This window comes from Cetorhinus maximus, chromosome 8 (genome assembly GCF_964194155.1).
Source record: "Cetorhinus maximus chromosome 8, sCetMax3.hap1.1, whole genome shotgun sequence".
NCBI classification, from domain to species: domain Eukaryota; kingdom Metazoa; phylum Chordata; class Chondrichthyes; order Lamniformes; family Cetorhinidae; genus Cetorhinus; species Cetorhinus maximus.
This window is the reverse complement of record NC_135886.1, coordinates 20,933,621-20,959,224: the sequence shown is the minus strand read 5'-3', so window position 1 is coordinate 20,959,224 and position 25,604 is coordinate 20,933,621. Positions and strand designations below refer to the sequence as shown.

The 25,604-nt window shown below is 44.4% G+C and overlaps 1 protein-coding gene across 2 annotated transcripts in view; it reads left to right on the top strand.

Annotated features, from left to right (window-relative positions):
• The window catches only part of LOC144683503 (zona pellucida sperm-binding protein 3 receptor-like), a 74,685-nt gene that overhangs the window by 45,212 nt on the left and 3,869 nt on the right, over nt 1-25,604 (top strand). Inside the window, exons 9-15 of one of the 2 annotated variants that reach the window (XM_078546566.1) lie at nt 1,147-1,220; nt 4,827-5,012; nt 6,665-6,850; nt 8,582-8,761; nt 15,083-15,262; nt 23,373-23,552; nt 25,025-25,201. In XM_078546566.1, coding sequence (XP_078402692.1) covers nt 1,147-1,220; nt 4,827-5,012; nt 6,665-6,850; nt 8,582-8,761; nt 15,083-15,262; nt 23,373-23,552; nt 25,025-25,201 — 1,163 coding nt within the window. The remainder of the gene's footprint in view (nt 1-1,146; nt 1,221-4,826; nt 5,013-6,664; nt 6,851-8,581; nt 8,762-15,082; nt 15,263-23,372; nt 23,553-25,024; nt 25,202-25,604) is intronic. The other variant, XM_078546567.1, reaches the window with a different exon arrangement.

The following is a 25,604-nucleotide window of genomic DNA, read 5'->3' as shown; positions in this document are numbered from 1 at the left end:
ATCCAACACCTCACTGACCCCTAGGTGTGGGCCATGTGTTCTCTTACATCACTGTGTGGGCAGTGCTAAACTCAGTCCCACATTAACCATCGATGTGCCAGACCCTTATATTACAATAGGGAAGACTGAAACAAGGCTTAATACACATAACTGTACTGAGAATTAAATATTGCATGATATAATGGGCTAGAAATTGGATAGCCCTTTTGCTTGACTGCTGGGGGTGTGATTTGTGACCTGCCCCTGCATGTTCAGATCAAGGTGGGCAACATCTGTCATACCTGCCTCAACTGAATGATTGTAACACTTACATCCCTCATTTTAACAATATCTCCTTTCTATCTGCTTGCAGGAGAAGGGCACTTGAAGAAAGGGGCAGCAGCGACTTCACTGTATCTAAAATAGTTTTGTCCCTCAGAGGTCAAGGTCTTTAGTTGATCTGAACTGGAGATTCTATGCCTCGAATGAGAGTTGAGAGGCTTCTCCTGGGAAACGCTACAGCTGTCCTTGCCAGTGTGTATGGGGCTAGTGAGAGGACCTGCAATTTCAGTATTTCTGATGGACACCTGCAACATGATGGGTGCATCTTGGGTGCCTGCCACCATGCAAGGCATGGATTTTGCAGCTCTAGAAAGTTACTTTTGGGGGTGTTCATGCCCCTGGCACAAGAATTCATTTGAAGGGAGGCTGAGGAAAGAATATTGGAACATTTCAGGGGCTTAGGCCAAGTCTCAGGTGGGTTTCAATTCTGTCAGTCACCAGGTCAATAGGCCTCCTCCTCCCCAGGCTAGTGAGTGGACTCCAAGCTTGGACATGGAAACTTCTAACCTAGGAATCCCTCCTCCCTAGCCACATTCCCTAGAATGCAGAGGCTCTTGTTTGGAAAACCAAGAGGGTCATCCCAATCTAGGAGCACACGTCAAGAATCGGTGTTTCCAGGTTCTGGCCCAGCTCATTGGCCTTCAGTAAAATTCCCACCTGACCTAAAAACATGTGCTGGTCACAAAAGTCCACAGAAATTCCAGTGCCTACTTCTCTACCCCGATCAACATACTGTGCCAAGTGTTCTGTTTAACATTTGGCTTGGTATCTGAGAATGGGTCATTTTTATTTTGCTCCCTCTTTAGTGGTTTGTTTCCTATTTAGGTATCGAATAATTGGTAGAAACAATCGCATGTGTGAAGCTCAAGGTTGGAGCGGTCAAATTCCAACGTGTGAAGGTAAGTTATGGTTTCTTGTTTCTTGGAGATAATCAATGGATTTGCTTTCCTGTGTGAAAGTAATAAACCTTTTTATTAAGTTAATATGGATCGTTATTAATATATGGATTACTGGTTTTGCAATTATATGGGAATGCCCTGAACTGTCTTGTTTTATTTATTCAAGCTCCTTTAATGTTAAGACACTTTCCCAGCCCCGCCATGGCAGGACCCACTGCGGTAAATGCAGCGGGCCAGCCAAATATCTATTGACTTTTGGTGGGACCAGAAGATCCTGGCAGTGGGTGGGGCTGGAAAATCCCAGCCTTAAGTGTATGGACGGTGAAATAAATTGTCAACAATCATCTGATGCAACATTTTATGATGGTTAGAACAATTAAAGCTTATTTAGGGTATTCGAAAGTTGAGGGTCTTCCATTAAGTGATGTTTATTGTAAAAAAAAGACTTTGTCAATCTTTCTTAAACAATTCAAAGTTCACTATTTAAATTTTTAATTTTTAGTTATTAACTTGAAGGATTGTAGGGAGGCATAACGGAATAAAATGGGGCTCCAGTGTTTAAAGATTTCATTAAGCTTTAGTCATCAACACCCTCTAAAATTATACCTTCTAGAAATTTAAAGTTATATTTCACAAATACACCAAAGGAAAATAAAATGTGTAACTTTGTTACAAAAAGTTAATGTAAAATTAACCAAACCTGGACCAATTTTCCAGACCATTAAATGTTGATGGAACAATCCCATTATCAGTAATGCAAAGAGCTAAATGTGTGACCACTATGAATAAAAGCGTCATGAACAGACTATGAAGCTGATAATATATTGTGTGGTGCCAGTCATACTGCTGCATGACTGCATAGCCCATGCTGCTGCACGACACTGCAGACTTCTGTCATGGCTATTTTGGGAATCACATTCTCTGTCTGCAGAATTTTCTTGTTTGAGTACATCCGGGTACAATTTTCCTTGTCCTGTACGCCAGTGGCAACATAATGATGGATCTTACACGCTAACCTTGTCAAGGCCTTAGGAATGAACAGTTAATGCTGCCCATACCAGCGATGCTGACATCCCATAATTGAATATGGGATTACATTCTTCATCTCATTTTCCATCTTGAGAATGCACACATAGGAAGGATGCTCAGAACAATGTTGATAACTCCGATATAGGCCGTGAATGGTTATGGCTTTCTGAGGAAATGGGTACCAGCAACTGATGGGATAAGCAGCTTTAAGAAGTTACACTTTTGGAAATGCAGCTGAACAGAAGTGTTTAATTTGGTTTAAACAAACAAAGTAACTTCAAGGAACAAGTGCAAACAGATGAGATCACAAGATTGCTTTATGTAAATAAATGTAATGTGGCATCATTCAACCTATGCAGTGCCCATTTTCTATTATAGTTGAACGCCTAAAACCTTGTTCAGGTTCTTTGCCCCCCATGATGTGGGTATAATCTCCCCGGCAACTTCAGTCAGGGTTCTAAATGATTCTAAAACAAAAACAGAATTACCTGGAAAAACTCAGCAGGTCTGGCAGCATCGGTGGAGAAGAAATCAGTTAACGTTTCGAGTCCTCACGACCCTTCGGCAGAACTGAGTATATTTAGGAGAGAGGTGAAATATAAGCTGGTCTAAGGTGGGGGGGCGGGGGGAGAGAGAAGTTGAGGGTGGGGTGATTGTGGGGATAAGCAAGCAGTGATAGGAGCAGATAATCAAAAGATGTCACAGACAAAACACTCCTTTCAAGTGAAGTAGCATTTCACTTGCATTTCCCCTAACTTAGTCTACTGCATTCGTTGCTCCCAATGCGGTCTCCTCTACATTGGAGAGACCAAACGCAAACTGGGCGACCGCTTTGCAGAACACCTGCGGTCTGTCCGCAAGAAAGACCCAAACCTCCCTGTCGCTTGCCATTTTAACACTCCACCCTGTTCTCTTGCCCACATGTCTGTCCTTGGCTTGCTGCATTGTTCCAGTGAAGCCCAACGCAAACTGGAGGAACAGCACCTCATCTTCCGACTAGGCAGTTTACAGCCTTCCGGGCTGAATATTGAATTCAACAACTTTAGATCTTAAACTCCCCCTCCCCCCATCCCCACCCCGCTTCTCCCCCCTCCCCCCCTTTTTTTTCCAATAATTTATATAGATTCTTCTTTTCCCACCTATTTCCATTATTTTTAAATCTAAAACTAAAACTTTGTTAGTCTTTCCACCCCACCCCCACTAGAGCTGTACCTTGAGTATCCTGCCTTCCATTCTTAATTAGCACTTTTCTTAGATAATATCACCACCTTCAACACCTCTTTGATCCTTTTGTCTGTGACATCTTTTGATTATCTGCTCCTATCACTGCTTGCTTATCCCCACAATCACTCCACCCTCAACTTCTCTATCCCCCCGCCCCCCCACCTTAGACCAGCTTATATTTCACCTCTCTCCTAACTATACTCAGTTCTGCCGAAGGGTCGTGAGGACTCGAAACGTTAACTGATTTCTTCTCCACTGATGCTGCCAGACCTGCTGAGTTTTTCCAGGTAATTCTGTTTTTGTTTTGGATTTCCAGCATCCGCAGTAGCTTTTAGCTTTCTAAATGATTCTATTGCCCAACAGGTGTGCAGGTATTCAACAACACAGGAGCTTCCAGAACACATTATAAAGCACAACAGACACCGAGTTGATCTCAGTTGATAATAGTGCAGGGCAGCAGTGCTCAATATGCAGCAGTACGATTGGCACCATATAATAAATTATCAGCTTCATAATCTGTTCATGAAGCTTTTACCCACAGTGATCACACATTTAGCTCTTTCCATTATTGATAATAGGCTGGTTCCATCAACATCTAATGGCCTGGAAAATTGGTCCACTGGAGATCAGGAACTTCCGTGGGGAATCAGGAAGAGGGAATCATATGGGTTAACCTATGTTGCTGAGTTGCTTGGAATTTTAATCTGTGAAGGCAAAAAGGGTTAACATTCCTCGAGCGTTGATTCAATCTGCTATCCAAAGTTCAGTAGAGGAGGACTTCAGCAGACAGTCTAACCAAGCCTTGATCCTGTCCCAGAGTAATAGTATAAAAGGACTATGGTAGCTATAATACTTCCTGGCAATTACCAGCTAACCAGGGCCAAAGAACAACACCCTGCTCTGGGCAGTGGGGCTGAAGATTATTTTTCTATTAAGAGGCTGCTCATAATATGCCATCTTGCCACTTCCCTAGCATTAGTCAATTACTCACTCGAATTCCATTTCGATACTGACATTAGGCCCTCATTTTCACATTGGTGCTGCAAGTGTGTCTTTTAGTTGGCCACAAAAAAGGCAGAACTGGCAGGATATTTTCAGTTGGGGAGTGTCATTCTGCCAGTCTCGCCTCTCTATGACATCAGGATGGAACAGAGGATGCAAGAAGTGCTGGTTCCCCATGGATCAGATCTTCATAATGCTTTCAAAAAAAGGGGCGGAAACTAGTTCCACTCCCACGCCCACCATCCTCACTTGACTTACATTACTTTTCCCTTCCCATCCCCAGGAATTTCAAGATAAAATCTTGATCTAACAGTCTGCTCAGAACATTAACTAAATTTCATTTATCTCCAGTTGTCACATGTAATCAGCTTGAAGATATCAGTCATGGGAGAACTCCAATACCACCCAACGAAGGTGTCTGGGAAAATGGAATGGTAGCAAAATTTTCATGCTTTAGTGACCATTCATTGATTGGTGCAGAAGAGCTTGTTTGCACAGAGACTGGAAAGTGGGACAAGAATCCACCAACATGCAAAGGTACCAAACTACTACTACTTCCAGCTTCTCCTATTTCACATGGGGCCACCACAATGCTGGTTGATCACCCTTCTCCATCTCCTCCTGTCAGTCACACATTCCTCTTCCATTCCCGCTGTGTTTAAATCTCTTGCCACTGCATCTTTCCATCTGGTCTTGGGCCTTCCTCTTCTCCATCACTGACCTCACCACATGTCCTCTCTCTCGCTCTCGCTCTCGCTCTCTCTCTCTCTCTCTCTCCTAGAGCAAAGCTAATAAACTATGGGATGAGAATTAATATGAATTGCTCTTTCCATGTAAAACTGGGAGCATCAAATGTTAACCTTACTGCCTAGATTTTTTGCTGATTGGCCCCCAGATATATTTTGAATCAAGTGCATTGGAATATTCCTTGGGAACAGCTTCACCAATGTTCCACTCTCCTCAAACACTTCTGCCACTTCCCTGTGGATACAGTGTTAGGATGTCTAATGCACAGATGCTGCCACCTGGAGGCTCACATTTCTGGTCAACCACCAATCTTGTGTGACTGAAGAACAGCACATCAAACCCCTTCTTAATGCTTGTCTTTGTGATCAGCCACTGTCTCCATGTTCCATAATACTGTGATGCCCATTGCACTGTCCCAATTATTGGCCTATTGCCGTTCAGACCTTTCAACACAGTTGAGGTGCCGTAGTTTCTACTATTGAAAAGCAGGAGAATTAACAACTACAGCAACAACTTGCACTTATATAGTGCTATCAATGTAGTAAAACATCCTAAAGTGCAACCAATTGGACAGTAATTGACAACAAACCAAAGCAAGAGATATTGGGAGGGGTGACTACGTAAGGCCAAAACATATCAGTAAGATGTACTTTCTGTCTGTTCATGAGATCTCACCTCATTTATCCTTTCATCAACTCACGTGCTCTGTGATGCATCTTATCATCCCTCTCCATCTGTCAGTTGCTGTACATAAAGGAGCGTGTATGTTCTTGAAGTGGAAATGATGATGCAGCTTCCCCAGCCAAATTCTGAACCTTTCATTGAAGCTGCAGGTCCTTCCTTCACCCACTTCATAGGTACTTGCACTGAATTGTAATTTAGTACGGTTGCACAAAAATTCATTAAGATTAGACCTAATTTTTGTTGCCTCCCACCAATTGTAGAATTTGCACCAGTGTTTGCCCTGGTGAAAGTTTCTTGTCACCCGCTGTTTTGTTCATTGAAGTGCTGTGATCACACCTGTTGAACAGTTACTCTTGCATTCATCTCCTCCAAGCATTAACATTGTCAGATCATTGTTAGCTGCACCATAACTATCTAAGGAAAAATCATAGGTTTGATTCTCTAGACAGTGCACAAAGAATGTAGGCTGCATATCACCTGTATGAGTAACTTTGGCTGCATCCACCACATAGATTTCAAAGCACTACAGAATATTTCAATTGCTATTAAATGGAAGGAGGATAATATGTGGCTTAAAGTGCAAATTATTTGCATATGCAACTTGGTAAATGTATATTTTTAAGTGAACATTATTTGAGTTGATGAAATTGCAGCCATTTTCTTAAAAAAATAGTTACCTCCATCAAAAAGAATCAGAGATCAGAAAGGTCTATCATTGTAGATGCTCAGTTTGGACTAATGTGTTGCTTTCTTGGCAGTTGTCCAATGTCATCGTCCAGACTTGCCTGAAAGTGGCCATGTAGTAGCAGGATTTGGACCCACATACAAATATCGTGAAACAATAACCTACAGATGCAATCATGGTTTTAAAATAGTCGGCAGCAATGTCATCGAATGTACCGAGAACAATGAATTTCTGCCACCCCCACCTATCTGCGAATTATGTGAGTGACCGTTTATTAAACTTTAAGTCAGAATCAAATGAGCATTTTTTTTTGGAAAGGTTTTTACTTTGCAGACTTTGGACAAGGAAGCAATGTCTTTGATATTAACTATCTGCAGTCGTTTTCCCCCCCTCTCTGGCCCCCTCCCCCAAGCCAATGGGCTTGAGGAGGTTGGGGTGTTGTTTATAAACCCTAAAAAGGAGCTAAACATCCGTAGGGTGGCGATCAGAGTCGGATTGCCACTCCGCTCTTACTTTGTTACCCGGAAATCTTCTCAATCCTGTCTCGTCCGACCTTCCAACTCAGGCCAGGAAAGAACTGTGCAGGGCAGTGCGCTCCTTAGGCATTCGGTTGAGCACTGCTGAATCACATGGATGGAGGCCCCACCCCCTTTCTATATGGAACTGCTGCTGTAAATCAGGTAAATTTAAAGGTGCAGCCACTTTCAAGCCGGGGAGAAGGTAGCTTTGTCAGGTAAGCAGTGAGAAAGTTGGGCAGTCAGAAAGTGGTCGACAGTCGGGGGAGGGGTGCCGACAGTAAAGGCGGTGTGGCAGTCGCAGAGGGCACACAGTTGAGGGTGGAGGTCAGACAGCTGTGTTGGGGGCACAGAGGGGAGGGTCATCCAGTCGGCCATGGGGGAAATTTGTGCAGTCAGCTTGGGGGGAGGAGGGGAAGAGGGGAAGGGTCGGTTTGGGCCCGGAAGGGAAAGCGGGGGGCTGGGGTGATATTCGGGGTGGCGGGGAGAGCCCTCGGGGGTTGGGGAGGGTGCCCCGTTGGGGGGTGGGGGCAGTGAATGTCCCTTGGAGGGGTAGACGTGGGGTGGGGAGGAGTCACCTGGGGGTAGTTGGGGGGCGGGGTGGTGTAGGGGTAGTCTTCTGAGGATTTGAGGGGGTGTCGTTTTGAGGGGGAGGGTAATTGTGGATCTGTACAATAGTTACCCAGAAGCTAGAAGTGGTTTTAATTCTTCTAACTGTTTCTGGGTAACTATTGATGTAACACAGTCAGAACCATTTGAAGTTTGAAGTTTAAATCACATTTTCAGATGGTTCCCAGTGCAGGGCAATTGCTCGTTGGAAGTTTGCACTTCCCGGGCAATTGCTATACAATCCTTATTTGGAAACTTCTGGGGATGGGGGGTGGCAGTTTCCCCAATGCATTTTTGGGGTACCCCCCAGTTAGACTGCCCTCGAGCTCGGAAGGTACGGCCCAAAGAGTTAATCATCAAACCACCACAAACGCCCATTGCCATTTTCTTTGGTGGTGCATTTCAAGCTGTTTATGTCCCACCTCAGACAGGCACGAAACTTTATTAACATATTTAAATCAGGCTCCCACAGTGCAATTGGCATCTACCCCAGTCCAGGTGAGTGGTGAGTATTCTAACACATTCTTGCCTCGGGCCTCCTAATGAGAAGGCTTTTAAGGATCATAAGGTGAGCCACACATCTCAGAGCTTGTGGCATCAACCCTGCTCTTGTAGCCATGTTGTTGATATGGCTGGTCCAATTAAGCCGCTATTCAGTGGTTCCAGGATGTTGATGGCTGCGCTGTTGAATATGCAATATGTTTTCCTGGATGAGAAGATTATTACCTGGTAGTTTTTACTATTTGTTGCCTACCACTTGTTAGCCCAAGCTTGTATGTTGTCCAGGTCCTGCTGCATGCTGGAATCGGCTAATTGATTATTCCTTATTTTACCCGTTTGAGACTAATTAATTTCTGTCTTGGCAGCTGGGTGCCTGCAACCTAAGAGAATTGATAATGGAAGAAGAATAGATGAGAGAAGCATATATGCCTTGTATGAAGAAGTCACCTACCAGTGTATCAAAGGCTATATACTGATTGGCTCCAGTGTCATTCAATGCCAGGAGAATAACACGTTTGTGCCACCTCCGCCTATCTGTAAACCAAGTAGGTAACTGTTATTAGTTCAAAAGTATTTCTGTGCCATGTTTCAAAACATTTTCCTTTTGGAAGAAGATGGTCCAGAATTTCCTCAGCCACATATTATGCCAAAATATATATCTGTTTTTTACACAGCAATACATGCTGATATTTCCTAACAATTGCAATAGTGTATGACAAAACAGTAAAAATTAGCATAAGCAATTGGGAAGCTTGGATTTATAACAACAATGATCTGTATTTATATAGTGTCTTTAAAGTAATAAAACATCCTATGGCATTTTGTAGGAATGTTATAAAGCAAAATTAGACATCAAGGCAAGTTGGCTAAAAACTTGGAAAAGAGGTGCGTTTTAAGGAGCATCTTGGAAGGAAAAAGAGAGGTTTTGAGGGAGACAGCTAAAGACCTAGGCAGTTGAACCAGTGTTGGAGCAATTAAAATCAGGAATCTCAAGAGGCTGGAATTAAATAAACGCTTGTATTTCAGAGGGTGCTGAAGGGGATTACAGATATAGAGGAGCGAGGCCATGGACAGAGAATGGGAACTTATTGAGGCATTGTTGGACAGGGATCCAATGTAGGCCAGCAAATATAGGGGTGAGGGGTGGACTGGAGCTGGTGCGAGTAGGGACATGGGCAATAGAGTTTTAGATGGCCTCAGTGTTACTGCATTAACCGTTCCGTGCAACAAATCCCCAGAACCAGTACAGCTGCCCATCAGTAAACCGAGGGGAAACCTAGGGCATGGACAGGAGGAACTGAGGAAGCCCCGCATTTCACGTATCACCCGCATTGCAGAGACCCTTTCAGCATGCCAATTTCAGAGCACCACAATTTATAAAACCATCCATATCTCGGAGATCATCTCTCCCAGCACCCCCACCACCCCCGCCCATTTCAGAGATCAGACTCCATTTGGGAGGCCTATTGTATCCTGCTGCTTATGGAATCCAACATGTCAACTGAATAAATTCAGATCACTGTTGAGAAGACATTATAGCAGAATAGGGAGAGCGAGATTTTGAAAATTGAAAACCATAATTTTATTCAATTTGATGGCAATGTATATTTTGCCCCATTTTGGAGAGCCCCCAACCACTGAGACCCGTGGAATCTCCAGCACCCTACCAACTACACCCCGTGTGTTGCAGATCTTTGCGGGTGGAGGCTCTAAATGAGGAGAAACTATGAACTGTAGGGGAGCAAAGAGACTTGGAAGTCAAAGGACAAAAATTATTGAAAGCTGATGGGCATTTATAGTAAGCAATTTTAAAAAGACTAATGGAATGATGGTCTTCAACTCAAGGGGCTGGAATACAAAGGGGAGAAAGTTCCATGTCTAAATGTATTTATGCACACATAGCTGTGGTCAGACCCCATCTGAAGCACTGCACTCAGTTTTGGCCACTGATCTCAGGAAGGACATATTGGCCTTGGAATGGAATATTGAACAAGTGCATCTTAAATTGAGTTTAGGTGCAGATCAGCTATCAGGTAATTGAACAGCTGGAGGGGCTGAGTGACTGACTCTTGTTCCTAACAGTTTAGCATCCAAATCCAAAACTACTGACTTTTCCCAATGAGTCTTATGTGTATCCTGCTGCTTATGGAATCCAACATATCAACTGAATAAATTCAGATCACTGTTGAGAAGACATTATAGCAGAATAGGGAGAGTGAGATTTTGAAAATTGAAAACCATAATTTTATTCAATTTGATGGCAATGTATATTTTTCCCTTCCCACCCTGCCACCAATTGAAGCCCTTAAATGGACATTAATACGTAGGCAATTAATGCTCACTTGAGGCCTCATGCTGCCATTCTGCTAGCGTTAACCCAGCAGCAAGCAGGAGGCCATGGAGGGAGCATAACGAGCATGGGCTCCTGTGGGGTCCCTTGTTCAAAAGCACTCGGTGCCTAATCGAGGGACTGGGCATTGAAAAGGGGTGGGTGCCATTGAAGGCCACCATCCTACATTGCTGCTGAACACCACCCTCAACCCCACCCTGTGACCACCCTCCCACCATCACTCACCTGCGGCATGAGATCCAGCGATTGTGACTGATATAGTTGTGTTAATCACTGGGGACAATAACCTGACAGTAAGAGATAGAAGTTGAGTGTTGCAGATTTCACACTCAGTGTGCTTGAATTTAGTAGTGAGAGCAGAATTTTGTTGTCTGCAGCCAAGTATCAGCTCATATTTCCAGGATGTTAGGTAGAGGTTGAAGGCACAAAGACATCTTGTACCTGAAATATACACAAGGATGTAAATGATGTTTAACAGTGCAAGAAATGCACTTTTACTTCACACCTATTTATTTCCCTAATGCTATTCGCAGGTCATGTGACAAAAGTGCTCAAAAAAATTGGGTCTTCTCAGTTGCTAATCTCAAATCCAGTAATGATGTAAAAAGACAGTCGCCAACTCAGATTGTCACAGATTGCATTCTGGTTCGGACAGCAAATGTAAAGATTTACTGGTGCAATAGAGCTCTTCAGTACCATTGATGAGCTTTTTAGGAGAGCGAGTAAATTACTTACAGTTCTCTGCTCTCAGTATTCCCCTTAGTGTATAGGTATCCTATGGAGTTCGATAGAACATGCACCAGTTGCAGGAGTACATGAAAGAACTTTTATATGTCAAGGAAGTGCAGCATGATTACAGAAGTTGCACACATACTTGCCATTACTCTGCCAACTGAATGGATAAGCTGCAAAGGATTTAATTGGGCCTTTGGAAGAACATTGGTTTTGGAGGCTGTATCTCACTAGTAGCACAATATGGGCTGAGTTTTATCGGGGTGGTGTTGGTCCTGGGGGCAGACCGGAAAGCTGGGGGCAACCCCACCTCACCTATTGCAGAGGAACCCAGACCCGATTCTGTGGCAATCAATTAATTGCCTGCTACCTGGGCTCCCATCCCTTTAAGGAATGGTATCAGAGGGCTAGCAGCTCTTCAGCCCCAGCAGTATCACCGGAAGCAGTGGTCACTCCTGGAACTGCACCCAGCCCATGAAGCAGCCTGGACACTACCATCAGGCTAAGGTAATTGGGGTTGGGGTTCCTGGGGTCAGTCAGGCAGGTCAAGAAATAGGGTTGGGAGTGTGGTTGGCGAGGGCAAGGGGATGGTTCTGTGCGGACGGCTCTTGCTGTTGGACAGGGCCTTCCCTGGGGAAAAATGATGACCTGGAATGTCCCTCTTCCCAAGCCCACAGGGAGGACACAGGTATTACTGGGTGGTCATCCCATGTGGTAGAGGGCCACCGCTCCACTGGTAGAAAGCCAATGATGGTGCATACAGCGCTCAAGCTCTTGAGAGGAAAAGAATACAAAGGGTAGTAAGTTATGCATCAGTGGTCAGACCCCATCTGAAGTATTGCTTTCAGTCATGGACATTGCCCCTCAGCCAGAATTTATTGGCATTAAAGTGGGTGGAGTTATGGTGCAGATCATCCCTGATCAAATTAAATGTCCTGAGCTGAATGGCTACCTCCTGTTCCAATTTTCCCCATGATTTAGCAATGTACTCTGGAATTACTGACATTTGTTAGTGAATATTATCTGTATTCTGCTGGTTGCCAAATTAGATCTATAAATCATAAATCCAGATCACTGCTGAAAAGGTATTCTGAAAAAATGAGGCCACCATGCTAAATGGGATAGATTTCAAACAGATCTAGCAACCCAAGACTGGGGAACCATGAGGCGCTGTGGGCCATCAGCAGCAGCAGAATTGTACTCAATCACAATCTGTAACCTTGTGGCCCAGCATATCCCCCACTCTACCATTACCACCAAGCCAAGGGACCAACCCTGGTTCAAAGAAGAGTGCAGGAGAGCAGTCAGGAGCAGTACCAGGCATACCTAAAAATGAGGTGTCCGCCTGGTGAAGCTGTAACACTGAACTACTTCTGTGCCAAACAGCATAAGCAGCAAGTGATAGTCAGAGCTAAGCAATTCCACAACCAATGGATCAGATCTAAGCTCTGCAGTCCTGCCACATCCAGCTGTGAATGGTGGTGGACAATTAAAAACAAACTGGAGGAGGAGGCTCCACAAATATCCCCATCCTCAATGATGGAGGAGCCCAGCACATCAGTGCAAAAGATAAGGCTGAAGCATTTGCTACAATCTTCAGCCAGAAGTGCTGAGTGGATGATCCATCTCAGCCTCCTCCAGAGGTCCCCAGCATCATGGATGCCAGTCTTCAACCAATTCAATTCGCTGCACATGATGATAAGAAACAGCTGAAGACACCGCATAGTGCAAAGGTTATGGGGCCTGACAATATTCCGGAAATAGTACTGAAGACTTGTGCTCCAGAATTTGCCATGCCCCTAGCCAAGCTGTTCCAGTACAGCTATAACACTGGCATCTACCCGACTGTGTGGAAAATTGCCCAGGTATGTCCTGTACACAAAAAGCAGGACAAATCCAACCCGGCCAAATACTACCCCATCAGTCTACTCTCGGTCATCAGTAAAATGATGGAAGGGGTCATCAACAGTGCTATCAAGTGGCACTTGCTTAGCAATAATCTGCTCACTGACACTCAGTTTGGGTTCCACCAGAACCACTCAGCTCCTGACCTCAATTCAGTCTTGGTTCAAACATGGACAAAAAAGCTGAAATCCAGAGGTGAGGTAAGAGTGACTGCCCTTGACATCAAGGCTGCATTTGACCAAGTGTGACATCAAGGAGCCAATGGAAATCGAGAGGGCAGCGGTGGGAGGGAACCTCTGCTGGTTGGTGGGAGGTGTTGGCTTAGTGGTATTGTCACTAGATTGGTAATCCAGAGACACAGGGTAATGTTCTGGGGACTTGGGTTCGAATCCCATCATAGCAGATAGTGGAATTTGAATTCAGTGAAAAATTCTGGAATTAAATGTCTAATGATGACCATGAAACCATTGCCGATTGCCTTAAAAACCCATCAGGTTCGCTAATGTCCTTTAGGGAAGGAAATTTGCTGTCCTTACCTGGTCTGGGCTACATGTGACTCCAGACCCACAGCAACGTGGTTGACTCTTAAATGCCCTCTAAACAAGGACAAGTATGGATGGCCAATAAATGCTGGCCTAGCCAGCAATGCCAAGAATGAATTTTTTAAAAAGTCATGCCTAGCACAAAGATGGTTGTGGTTGTTGGAGGTTAGTCATGTCAGCTCCAGGACACCACCGCAGGAGTGTCCTAGGCCCAACTATCTTAGCTGCTTCATCAATGACCTTCCTCCCATCATATGGTCAGAAGTGGGAATGTTCATTGATGATTGCACAATGTTCAGCACCATTTGCGATGCCTCAGATACTGAAGCAGCCCATGTTCAAATGCAGCAAGACCTGGACAATATCTAGACTTGGGCTGACAAGTGGCAAGTAACATTCGTGCCACACAAGTGCCAGGCAATGACCATCTCCAGCAAGAGAGAATCTAACCATCGACCCTTGACATTCAGTGCCATTACCATCGCTGAATCCCCCACTATTAACATTCTGGGGGTTACCATTGACCAGAAACTGAACTGGACTAGCCACATAAATACTGTGGCTACAAGAACAAGCCAGAGGCTAGGAATCCTGTGGCGAGTGGCTCGCCTCCTAACTCCCAAAGCCTGTCCACCATCATCAAGGCACAAGTCAGGAGTGTGATGGAACACTTGCCTGGATGAGTGCTGATCCAACAACACCCAAGAAACTTGACACCATCCAGGACAAAGCAGCCCGCTTGATTGACACCTGATCCACAAACATTCACTCCCTCCACCACCGATGCACAGTAGCAGCAGTGTGTACCATCTACAAGATACACTGCAGAAACTCACCTAGGCTCCTTAGGCAGTACCTTACAAACCCAGGACTACTACCATCTAGAAGGACAAGGGCAGCAGACACATGGGAACCCCACCACCTGGAAGTTCCCCTCCGAGCCACTCACAATCCTGATTTGGAAATATATCGCTGTTCCTTCACTGTCGCTGGGTCAAAACCCTGGAACTCCCTGCCTAACAGCAGTGTGGGTGTACCTACACCACATGGGCTGCAGTGGTTCAAGAAGGCAGCTCACCATCACTTTTTCAAGGGCAATTAGGGATGGGCAATAAATGCTAGCCAGCAACGCCCACATCCTGTGAATGAGCAAAGTTGTTGGAACTTAAAAGCAGGGCAAATTCATTTAATTTAATGGCAATGCAAATTCTTCTAAAGCTAATCACATCAACTCAGAAATAGTCATGAAAAGAAGTAACTTTCTAATCCAATGTAATGATCTCATTCCTAACTACAGCCAGTTATCCATTGAAGACTAATATATTCTTCTCTTGCAGTTACTTGTGATGCACCCTCAGCTATTCAGAATGGCGAAATAAGAAGATATCGTTATAGCAATAAGTACAGATATGGAGAAATCATCACTTTCAGTTGCAAAATTGGTTTCAAACCACCTTCTCAAGAAAGTAAATGCAAGGAAGGTGGCTTGTTTCAGCCTGTACCCTACTGCCAAATAGGTAAGAAACCACATGGAAACCTAATGGCAGAAAAAATTTAAAAAAGCAATAACAATTTTATACCATGAGGGGGATTTTCCCCAGGCTGGAGGAGGCTGTTGTGGGGTCAGGATCCCAAAGCGCCCTCACCTCCTTTCCTCTTTCTCAGGGGTGGGGTAGGAGTGAACCCGCAGATAAGCTTGGAAGGCAATTATTGTTATTAATCAGGCAATTAAGGGGAATTTGCAAATGGATTCCATCTTTCCAGCAGATGAGCAGTCCCACTTGGTGTCTAATCCACAGGCTGGAGAGGACAGAGCACAATGGGAGGGACTTCCTCAGTGAAACTGACAAACTGTGAGGGGTTTGATCACTTACACTGAAGAGCTGCAGACATGGCCAAGTGAGAGGTTGCTTTGCAAAGCACTCCTTCTGTCAGAGAGTGCTAGCACTGTGTGACTGGCGATTGCCAGATGTTTGTAAGACACTTCACCTGACCAGCACCTCACCCTCCTTCAGCTGAACTTCCCTGTGGCCTATCTTCAGAGTAACATGCGGGCAGCTAATGCAGCTCCACCATTGCCCCTCTGCTGAGGGTCCACTGCTGGGGGCTAAAGCACGGCAACATCTCTAGCTGCAGCTGGAGGAACATCAGCAGCAGTACCAGCTGTCAACTCCTCATCCACGTGCCCCTCCAGAGGGAAGAGTGAATGGCCACTGAGATACAGTTGTAAAGAGGAAGAAGCCCCAGCACAGGGTCTCCAGGCAGCGGACCAGCTATCCTGATATATGTGAGTACCAGTGCCTCAAGAGGCTCAGGCTATGACGGCAGTTTGCAGTTTGAACCATCATCTTCATGATGCTAGATTGCCTTCTAAGTGGAACAGGTGGGCAAGCATTGCCAATGGCAGACAAGGCACCTGTCAATGGAGGCACCCCACCCCTCTGCTACCCGCTTCCCCAATCATGTTCCTCTGCCTCTCACCAAATTGCATGGTCTCTTACGAACATATGAACAAGGAGCAGGAGTAGGCCATTCAGCCACTCGAGCTGAACCTACAGGCAACCTTCCCAGGTCCGACCATCAATCCTATAAGTGCTGCAGCCTCAAAACTCCAAGTGCTGTTGAGCTTCTCTCCAACATGCTGTGGTCCCTTTAAGCAGAAATCCTTACACTGACAAAATGGCCTTGTCACCCTGCCCACCCTCCTTCCCTAATCGGTCAGGAAACCCAGAGACGGGCTATTAGTTGGTGGCCTTACACGAAAGGAGAAATCAGAAGCTTCGGTATCCCTACATTCAGGTTCCCAACATGAAAATGTTCCCAGCCCTCATCCAAAATTTATTACGGTAAGATTCCATTATGTAGACCTGAAATTCCTGGGGATCCACTTTGCTGGCACAAGTGGGACAGAGCAGTTCTCCCACCTCAAACCCAGGGACAGAGGGATCTGCATAGCTGGATTAAGCTGCCTCTGTCTGCATAAGCGCATCTGCAATGGTCACTCCACCCATCAGCTGAATGTCAGAGTGCAGAGGAAGCCAGGAATAAAAGTATTCCTTTCCCCAGTGAAACAAAACAGTCACTTGGGGGAAGATAAACAAGCTCCTTCAAGATCATGAGGAGATGGTGGCTTACTGGTAATGTCACTGGCACCGCACTAGTAATCCAGAGGCCCAGGCTAATGCACTGGAGATATGTGTTCAAATCCCACCACAGTAGCTGGAATAAAATAAACTAAAATCTGGAATTGAAAGTATCATTGATTGTCATAAAACCCATCTAGTTCACTAACTGTAGTGCAGCCAAGGCAAATGGAGTGCAGCTGAAGTAATTGAGTGAAGACTTGGAGTTTGGTGAGGGTGGAGGTCTTTGTTTCCTTTTTCTATCTTTCTCACCCTGTAGGAATTGGTTCTTGCTCTACTAATAGGAAAGGAGCTATCTGTTTGGTGAGTATCTGGTAAGTGGGCAAGTTGTATTCTATCCCTAAGTTTTAAAATTGTACACAAATTGGTGGTAAAATTAGTAAAATATATAAAAAAGCAACATAAATAAGTGATTAATATCATTAAGTACTTATTTAAAACCCAGTAAAGATGTCAGGACGGGTGATATGTCAAGGCTGCAGGATGTGGGAGCTCCTGAATAACATTGTGATCCAGGGAAAACACGTCTGCAGTAAGTGTTTGAGGCTCGAGGAACTTTGGCTCAGAGTCATTGAGCTGGAGGCTGAGCTGCAGATTCTGCGATACATCAGGGAGGGGGAAAATTACATGGATGCTTTGTACCAGGGGGAAGTCACATTACTTAGGATAGGGTCTTCTGATTTGGTCAGTGGTCAGGGACAGGGTTTGTGATTGTGAGTGAGGCAGGTAACAGGACCCAGGGGGCAGGAGTGCAGGAGTCTGAGCCTCTGCAATTGTCTAATAGGTTTGAGCTTCTCTCAACTTGTTTGGATGAGAGTGGGGACTGCAGTGTGGATGAGCAAACTGACCATGACACCGTGGTACAGGAAGTCATTCAAGTCAGGGGAGCAAAAAGGAACATAGTGGTAGTAGGAGACAGTATAGTAAGGGGGATTGACACTGTTCTCTGTAGCAAGAGTGAGAGTCCAGACAGCTGTGTTACCTGCCTGGTGCCAGGGATCTGGACATCTGCTAAGGGCTGGAGAAGAACTTGCTGCGGGCGGGGGAGGAACCAGTTGTCATGGTCCACATAGGTACCAATGACATAGGTAGAACTAAGGAAGAGGTTCTGTGTAGAGAGTATGAGAGACCAGGCACTAAATTGAAAAGCAGAACCTCGAAGGTTATAATCTCTGGATTATTACCTGACCTGCATGGAAATTGGCATATGCTACTTAAAATTTGATCATTTCACCTGCCATTTCCTTACTATATACTATTAACTCCCCATTCTCACTCTCTAGAGGACCAACACTCACTTTACCTACTTTTTTCCTGTTTAATACTCTTGCTATCCATTTTTACATTTCTAGCTAGCTTTCTCTCACACTCTAATATGAGGCTCAAAGTCTGGTGTAGGAGAAGTGGGTTCCAATTTGTGGGACACTAGCACCAGAACTGGGGAAAATGGGGGCTGTACCGTTGAGACGGTCTACACCTGAATCTGGCTGGGACCACATCTTGCGAACCACATAACTAGGAAAGTAGAGGGGCTTTTATATTAAATAGCGGAGGCAAGGGATCAAATGTGGAAAGATGTGGTATATCAAAGAGTAGCGACAAGGTAAGAGAGGAAAATAGCAATATGGGAAATGAGGGTCAGAGAATGGCAGGAAAGGACAGGAAGAAACAAGCTAAGAACGCACAAAGAATCAAGGCTAGATGTCACAAAGCTAACACAAGGACTAAACTAAAGGCTCTATATTTGAGTGTGCACAGCATTCATAACTAAGTAAGCAAATTGACAGCACACATTGAAGTAAATAAATATAACCTGGTAGCCATTAGAGACCTAGCTGCAGGCTGACGAGGATTAGTCCTGAATATTAAGTGGTATTTGACATTCAAGAAGAAGAGGAAGCTAAGTAAAGGTGGAGGGATACTACTGTTAATCAAGGATGGCATTTGTGCAATAGTTAGAGATGACCTTGTTTCTGGAGATTAGGATGTAGAATTGGTTTGGGTGGAGATGAGGAATAGGAGGAGACAGAAGTCACCAGTGGGAGTGGTCTACAGGCCACTATACAGTAACCACAACGTAGGACAAAGTATACAAGAAGAAATATTGGGTGCTCATGATAAAGTGATGGCAATAATTATGGGTGACTTTAATCTAAATGTAAACTGGAAAAATCAGATTGGCAGTAGTAGCCTGGATAAGGAGATCATAGAATGCTTTTGAGATAGATCATTTCTTACAGCAGCACGTTGTGGAACCAACCAGAGAGCATGTTATATTAGACTTGGCATTGTGTAATGTGACAGGATTAATTAATGATGTCAGAGTAAAGGCACCCCTAGGTAGCAGCGACCACAATATGATTGAATTTTACATCCAGTTTTAAAGGGAGAAGAGTGGGTCTCAGACTAGTATTTTAAACTTAAATAAGGGCAACTATGTGGGCATGAAAGCTGAGCTAGCTGAAGTGAACTGGAATACTAGGCTAGGGAATAAATCAATAGAGAAGCCGTGGCAGACATTTAAGGGCATATTTCAGAATACCCAGAATAAGTATATTCCTACTATAAAGAAAAATTCTAAAGGGAGGAGCCACCATCCATTGTTAACAAAAGAAGTTAGGGAAAACATCAAAGTTAAGGAAAAAGCATATAACTGTAAAAAGATTAGTGGCAGGTCAGATGATTGGTCAGAATATAAAGAACAGCAGAGAATGACTAAAAGGTTAATCAAGAGAAAGAAATTAGAGTATGAGAAGAAGCTAGCTAGAAATGTAAAAACGGATAACAATGGTTTCTACAGGTACTAAACAGGAAAAGAGTAGGTAAAGTGAGTGTTAATCCTCTAGAGACTGAGAATGGTGAGTTAATAGTATATAGTAAGGAAATGGCAGATGAAATGAACAATTATTTTGCTTCTGTCTTCACTATAGAGGATACAAAAAACATTCCAGTAATAGCCATAAATCAGGAGGTGGAGGGGAAAGAGGAACTTTATGAAATTATATTAACTAAGGAAGCAGTACTGAGCAAGCTGATGGAGCTGTGGGCTGACAAGTCGCTGGGTCCAGATGGACTTCATCCTAGGGTCTTAAAAGAGGTGGCTAATGAGGTAGTAGATGCGTTGGTGTTAATTTTCCAAAATTCCCTAGATTCTGGAAAGATTCCATCAGACTGTAAAGTAGCAAATATAACCCCTCTATTCAAGAATGGAGGGAGGCAGAAAACAGGAAACTATAGGCCAGTTAGCTCAATGTCTGTGTTGGGGAAGGTGTTAGAATCGATCATTAAAGAGCTTTTGGTGGGCACTTAGAAAAGCTTAAAGCAATCGGGAATAGTCAGCATGGTTTTGCAAAAGGGAAAATATATTTAATCAATTTTTAAGAGTTCTTTGAAGGAGTAACGTGCTGGAAATAGAGGGGAGCATGTAGATGAACTGTACTTGGATTCCCAGAAGGCATTTGATAAGGTTCCACATCAAAGGTTATTGTGGAAAATAAAAGCTCATAGTGTAGAGGGTAACTGGATAGAATGGCTGGCTGGCAGATAAGAGTATGCATAAATGGGCCTTTGTCTGATTGGCAGGATGTGACGAGTGGAGTCCCACAGGGGTCTGCGCTGGGGCCTCAGCTTTTTACAATTTACATCAGTGACTTAGATGAGGGGAGCGAAGGCATGGTGGCTAAATTTGCAGACAAGAAGAAGAAATGTAGGAATGTACGTTGTGAAAAAGACATAAGGAGGTTGCAGACGAATATAGATAGGCTGAGTGAGTGGCCAAAAATCTGGCAGATGGAATATAATGTGGGAAAATGTGAAGTTATTCACTTTGGCAGGAAGAATAAAAAAGCAGAGTATTACTTAAACGGAGAATTCTGAGGTGCAGAGAGAACTGGGTGTTCTTGTGCATGAGTCACAAAAAGTCAGTATGCAGGTACAGCATGTAATCCAGAAGACTAATGGAATGCTTTCCTTTATTATGAGAGGAATTGAACATAAAAGTAAGGATGTTATGCTTCAGGTATATAGAGCAGTGGTGAGACTGCATCTCAAGTATTATGTGCAGTTTTGGTCTCCTTTTTTAAGGAAGGTTTTTAATGCTTTGGAGGCAGTTCAGAAGAGGTTTACTGGACTGGTGCCTGGAATGAGGGGGTTGTCTTATGAGGATAAGTTGAACAGGCTAGACTTGTTTCCACTGGAGTTTAGAAGAGTGAGGGGTGACTTGATTGAAATATATAAAATCCTGAATGGTCTTGACAAGGTGATCGTGGAAAGAATGTTTCCTTGTGGGTGAGTCCAGAACTAGGAGGCCCTGTTTTAAAATTAGGGGTTGCCCTTATAGGACAAAGATGAGGAGAATTTTTTTCTGAGGGTTGTGCGACTTTGGAACTCTCTGCCTTAGAAGGCAGTGGTGGCAGGGGTCACTAAATATTTTTAAGACAGAGGTCGATAGAGTCTTGTTAGGCAAGGGAATCAAAGGTTATTGGGGTAGATGGGAATGTGGAACTCAAAACAGAAACAGATGAGCCATGATCTTATTGAATGGCGGAGCAGGCTCGAAGGGCCAAATGGCCTACTTCTGCTCTTATTTCATATGTTTGTGATTTCCTTTAGGGAAGAAAGTCTGCCATCTCTGGCCTAGATGTGACCCTAGATCGACTGTAATATGGTTGGCTCTTAACTGCTCACTGAAATGGCCTAGCAAGCCACCCAGTTCAAGGGCAATTAGGAATGGGCAACAAATGCTGGCCTTGCCAGCAACACCCACATACCATGAAAAGAATAAATTTTTTAAAAAGCAGCCTCTAGCAAGCTGCCTTGTGCCTGATATAGTAGTGTTAATCATTAATGGCAATAACCTGACAGTAAGGGAGGGAGGGTGAGTGTTGCACATTTCACATTCATTGTACAATTAATTTAATAGTGGGACCAGAATTTAGTTGTCCTCAACTCATGTAATTCCAGGATGTTAGGTCGAAGTAAATGGCACAGAGACATCTTGTGCCTGAAATATGCACTAGGATGTAAATGATTTTTAGAAGTGCAAAAAAAGGGCTCTTTTTAACCTCCATGTCTATTTTTTTTCCTAATGCTGTCCATGTGTCAGGTGATAAGTGTTCAAAAATTGGGTGATCTTAGTTGCTAGACTAATCTGAAATCCAGTTATGCTTAAAAAGACAGTCACCAACTCAGATTGTGGCGGAGAAATTGACTTCTGAGTTAAGAGAATAAATTGGAAATGTTTACTGGTGTGATAGGGCAAAAGGTCATCCGGGCGGTGAGGATTTGTTTACAATGCTCTGATCCCACTATTCCCCTTAGTATAATAGGTATCACACTGCGAGTCTTATACAATGTGCACCAGATGTAGAAGTACCAGGAAGAATTTTTAGATGGCAAGGAAGTGCAGCATAATTGCAGAAGCTGTACACATGCCTGCCGTCACTATGCCAATAAATAGATCAGCTGCAAAGGAATTTTGCTGCAATTCACACGTGGAACAATTTGGGCTGAATTCTGTCGGAGCAGCAGTGGCAACGACTGCAGGCCAGAAGGCTGGGGACAATCCCACCTCGGCCATTTTGGAGGAACCAGGGCACCAGGCAAGTAACCGCCTGGTGCCAGGGATCCTATCCTTTTCAGGGACGGTATCTCACCTTCAGGAGCTGCTGGCCAATCAGAGGGCCAACAGTGGCCACTGGTGGGACCGCAGCCAGCCCTGGAACCTGTGATCAGACCGGGGTAAGTGGAGTCCTGTTTGCCAGGGTCATTCAGACTATGACAACAGGGTTGGGGGGTGGGTGCTTGGTAAGTGCAGGAGTTGTTTCTGTGGGCCGGCCCTTCCGTGGGGCAGAGTGCCAATGTAGAGGCCCCCTCCAAGCCTGCAGAGGGCTGCCAGGGTTTACTGTGAGGGCTTCCTACATTACAGAGTGCCCCCTGCCACTGGTAGAATGCAGCGGTTTAAGGAATACAAAGCGGAGAAAGTTATGCATTAGTTATACTGGGCTGTGGTCAGACCCTATCTGAAGTACAGCTTTCATTCATGGGTACTACACCTCAGGAAGAATATATTGGCCTTAAAGTGGGTGGAGTTAAGATGCAAGTGGGCCTGATCCAATTGAATGGCTTGAGGGGCTGAATGGCGACCCCCTGTTCCGACATTCCCAATGCTTTAGCGATGTACTCTCGCATTACTGACATTTGCTATTGAATATTATCTGTATTCTGCTGCCTGTCAAATTTAATCCATATATCATGAATCCAGATCACCACTGAAAAGGAATTCTAACAAAATGAGGGGACGAAGGTGTTGGAACTTAAAAACAGGGTAAATTCATTCAATTTGATGGCAAAGCAAATTCTTCAAAAGCAAATCATATCAACTCAGAAAATAATGAACAGAAATAATTTTCTATCCCATTGTAACAATATCATTCCTAACTACAACCAGTTATTTAGTGACAACTATTACATTCCTCTCTTACAGTTACTTGTCCTGCACCCTGGAGAGTTAAGAATGGCAACATAACACCGGATAAACATGAGTACACATATGGAGACCGTATCAGTTTCAGATGTGATTCCGGTTTCAAACCACTTGGTGAAGCCAACAGTAGGTGCGACGAACATGGCTTCTTTTCTCCAGCTATACCCATCTGCCAACGAGGTAAGGAATAACATGAAAACCTAATGGCAGAATAAATACAAACAGCAATAACAATTTTATATCACAAGGGGGATTTTTCCCAGGCTGGTGGAGGCAGTGTGCTGGGAAAAATTCAAAAGATGTTGTGTGGTCAGTTTCCCAAAGCGCCCCCACCTCCTTTCCTCTTTCTCAGGTTTTTTAAATTCATTCATGGGATGTGGGAGTCTCTGGCTTGGCCAGCACTTATTGCCCATCCCTAATTGTCTTTGGGAAAGTGGTGGTGAGCTACCTTCTGGAACCACTGCAGTCCCTGTGGTGTAGGTACATCCAGAGTACTGTTAGGGAGGGAGTTTTTTGACCCCGAGGGGTGGGTGAGGAGTGAACCCGCAAATGAGGTTGGAAGGCAGTTAAGAGGGAATTTGCAAATGGATTCCATCTTTCCAGCAGATGAGCAGTCCCACTTGGTGTCCAATCCACAGGCTGGAGAGGACAGAGCACAATGGGAGGGACTTCCTCAGTGAAATTGACAAACTGTGAGGGGTTTGATCACTTACACTGAAGAGCTGCAGACATGGTCAAGTGAGAGGCTGCTTTGCAAAGCACTCCTTATGTCAGAGAGTGCTAGCACTGTGTGACAGGCGATTGCCAGATGTTTATAAGACACTTCACCCTCCTTTAGCTGAACTTCCCTGCAGCCAGCCTACAGAATAACATGCGGGCAGCTTCTGCAGCTCCACCATTGCCCCTCTGCTGAGGGTCTACTGCAGGGTCTATATCATGGCAACATCTCCAGCTACAGCTGGAGGAACACCAGCAGCAGTACCAACTGTTTACTGGGACCACAGCCAGCCCTGGAACCTGCGACCAGACCAAGGTAAGTGGAGTCCTGTTTGCCGGGGTCATTCAGGCCATGACAACAGGGTTGGGGGCGGGCGGGCGGGAGGTGGGTGCTTGGTAAGTGCAGCAGTTGTTTCTGACAAAGCGTAGAAAGTTATGCATTAGTTATACTGGGCTGTGGTCAGACCCTATCTGAAGTACAGCTTTCAGTCGTGCGTACTACACCTCAGGAAGAATATATTGGCCTTAAAGTGGGTGGAGTTAAGGTGCAAGTGGGCCTGATCCAATTGAATGGCTTGAGGGGCTGAATGGCGACCCCCTGTTCCGACATTCCCAATGCTTTAGCGATGTACTCTCGCATTACTGACATTTGCTAGTGAATATTACCTGTATTCTGCTGCCTGTCAAATTTAATCCATATATCATGAATCCAGATCACCACTGAAAAGGAATTCTAACAAAATGAGGGGACGAAGGTGTTGGAACTTAAAAACAGGGTAAATTCATTCAATTTGATGGCAAAGCAAATTCTTCAAAAGCAAGTCATATCAACTCAGAAAATAATGAACAGAAATAATTTTCTATCCCTTTGTAACAATATCATTCCTAACTACAACCAGTTATTTAGTGACGACTATTACATTCCTCTCTTACAGTTACTTGTCCTGCACCCAGGAGAGTTAAGAATGGCAAAATAACACCGCATAAACATGAGTACACATATGGAGACCGTATCAGTTTCAGATGTGATTCCGGTTTTGAACCACTTGATGAAGTCATCAGTATGTGCAACGAACATGGCTTTCATCCACCTATACCCACCTGCAAACAAGGTAAGGAACCACATGAAAACCTAATGGCAGAATAAATACAAACAGCAATAACAATTTTATATCACAAGGGGGATTTTTCCCAGGCTGGTGGAGGCGGTGTGCTGGGAAAAGACAAGGTGTCTGTCAATGCAGATACTATCCCCACCATTCCTTATGCCTCCCAAGCCACATACCTCTGCTTCTCACCAAACTGCATGCTCCTTTATTGAAAGGTAAGATAGGTGTGAATGGTCATGATGATGTGTTTGCAGGGGAGTGAAGCTAACCATTTGTAGAGGATGACTCTGAGGCATGGGTGGAAAAGTGTCGACTTCTCAGATGGGAATGGGAGGTGCCTGCAGAGAGAAGAATGATTAGAGCTGAAAGGTGTCTTGTCCTGAAGCATGCTGGTGAATGCAGGAAG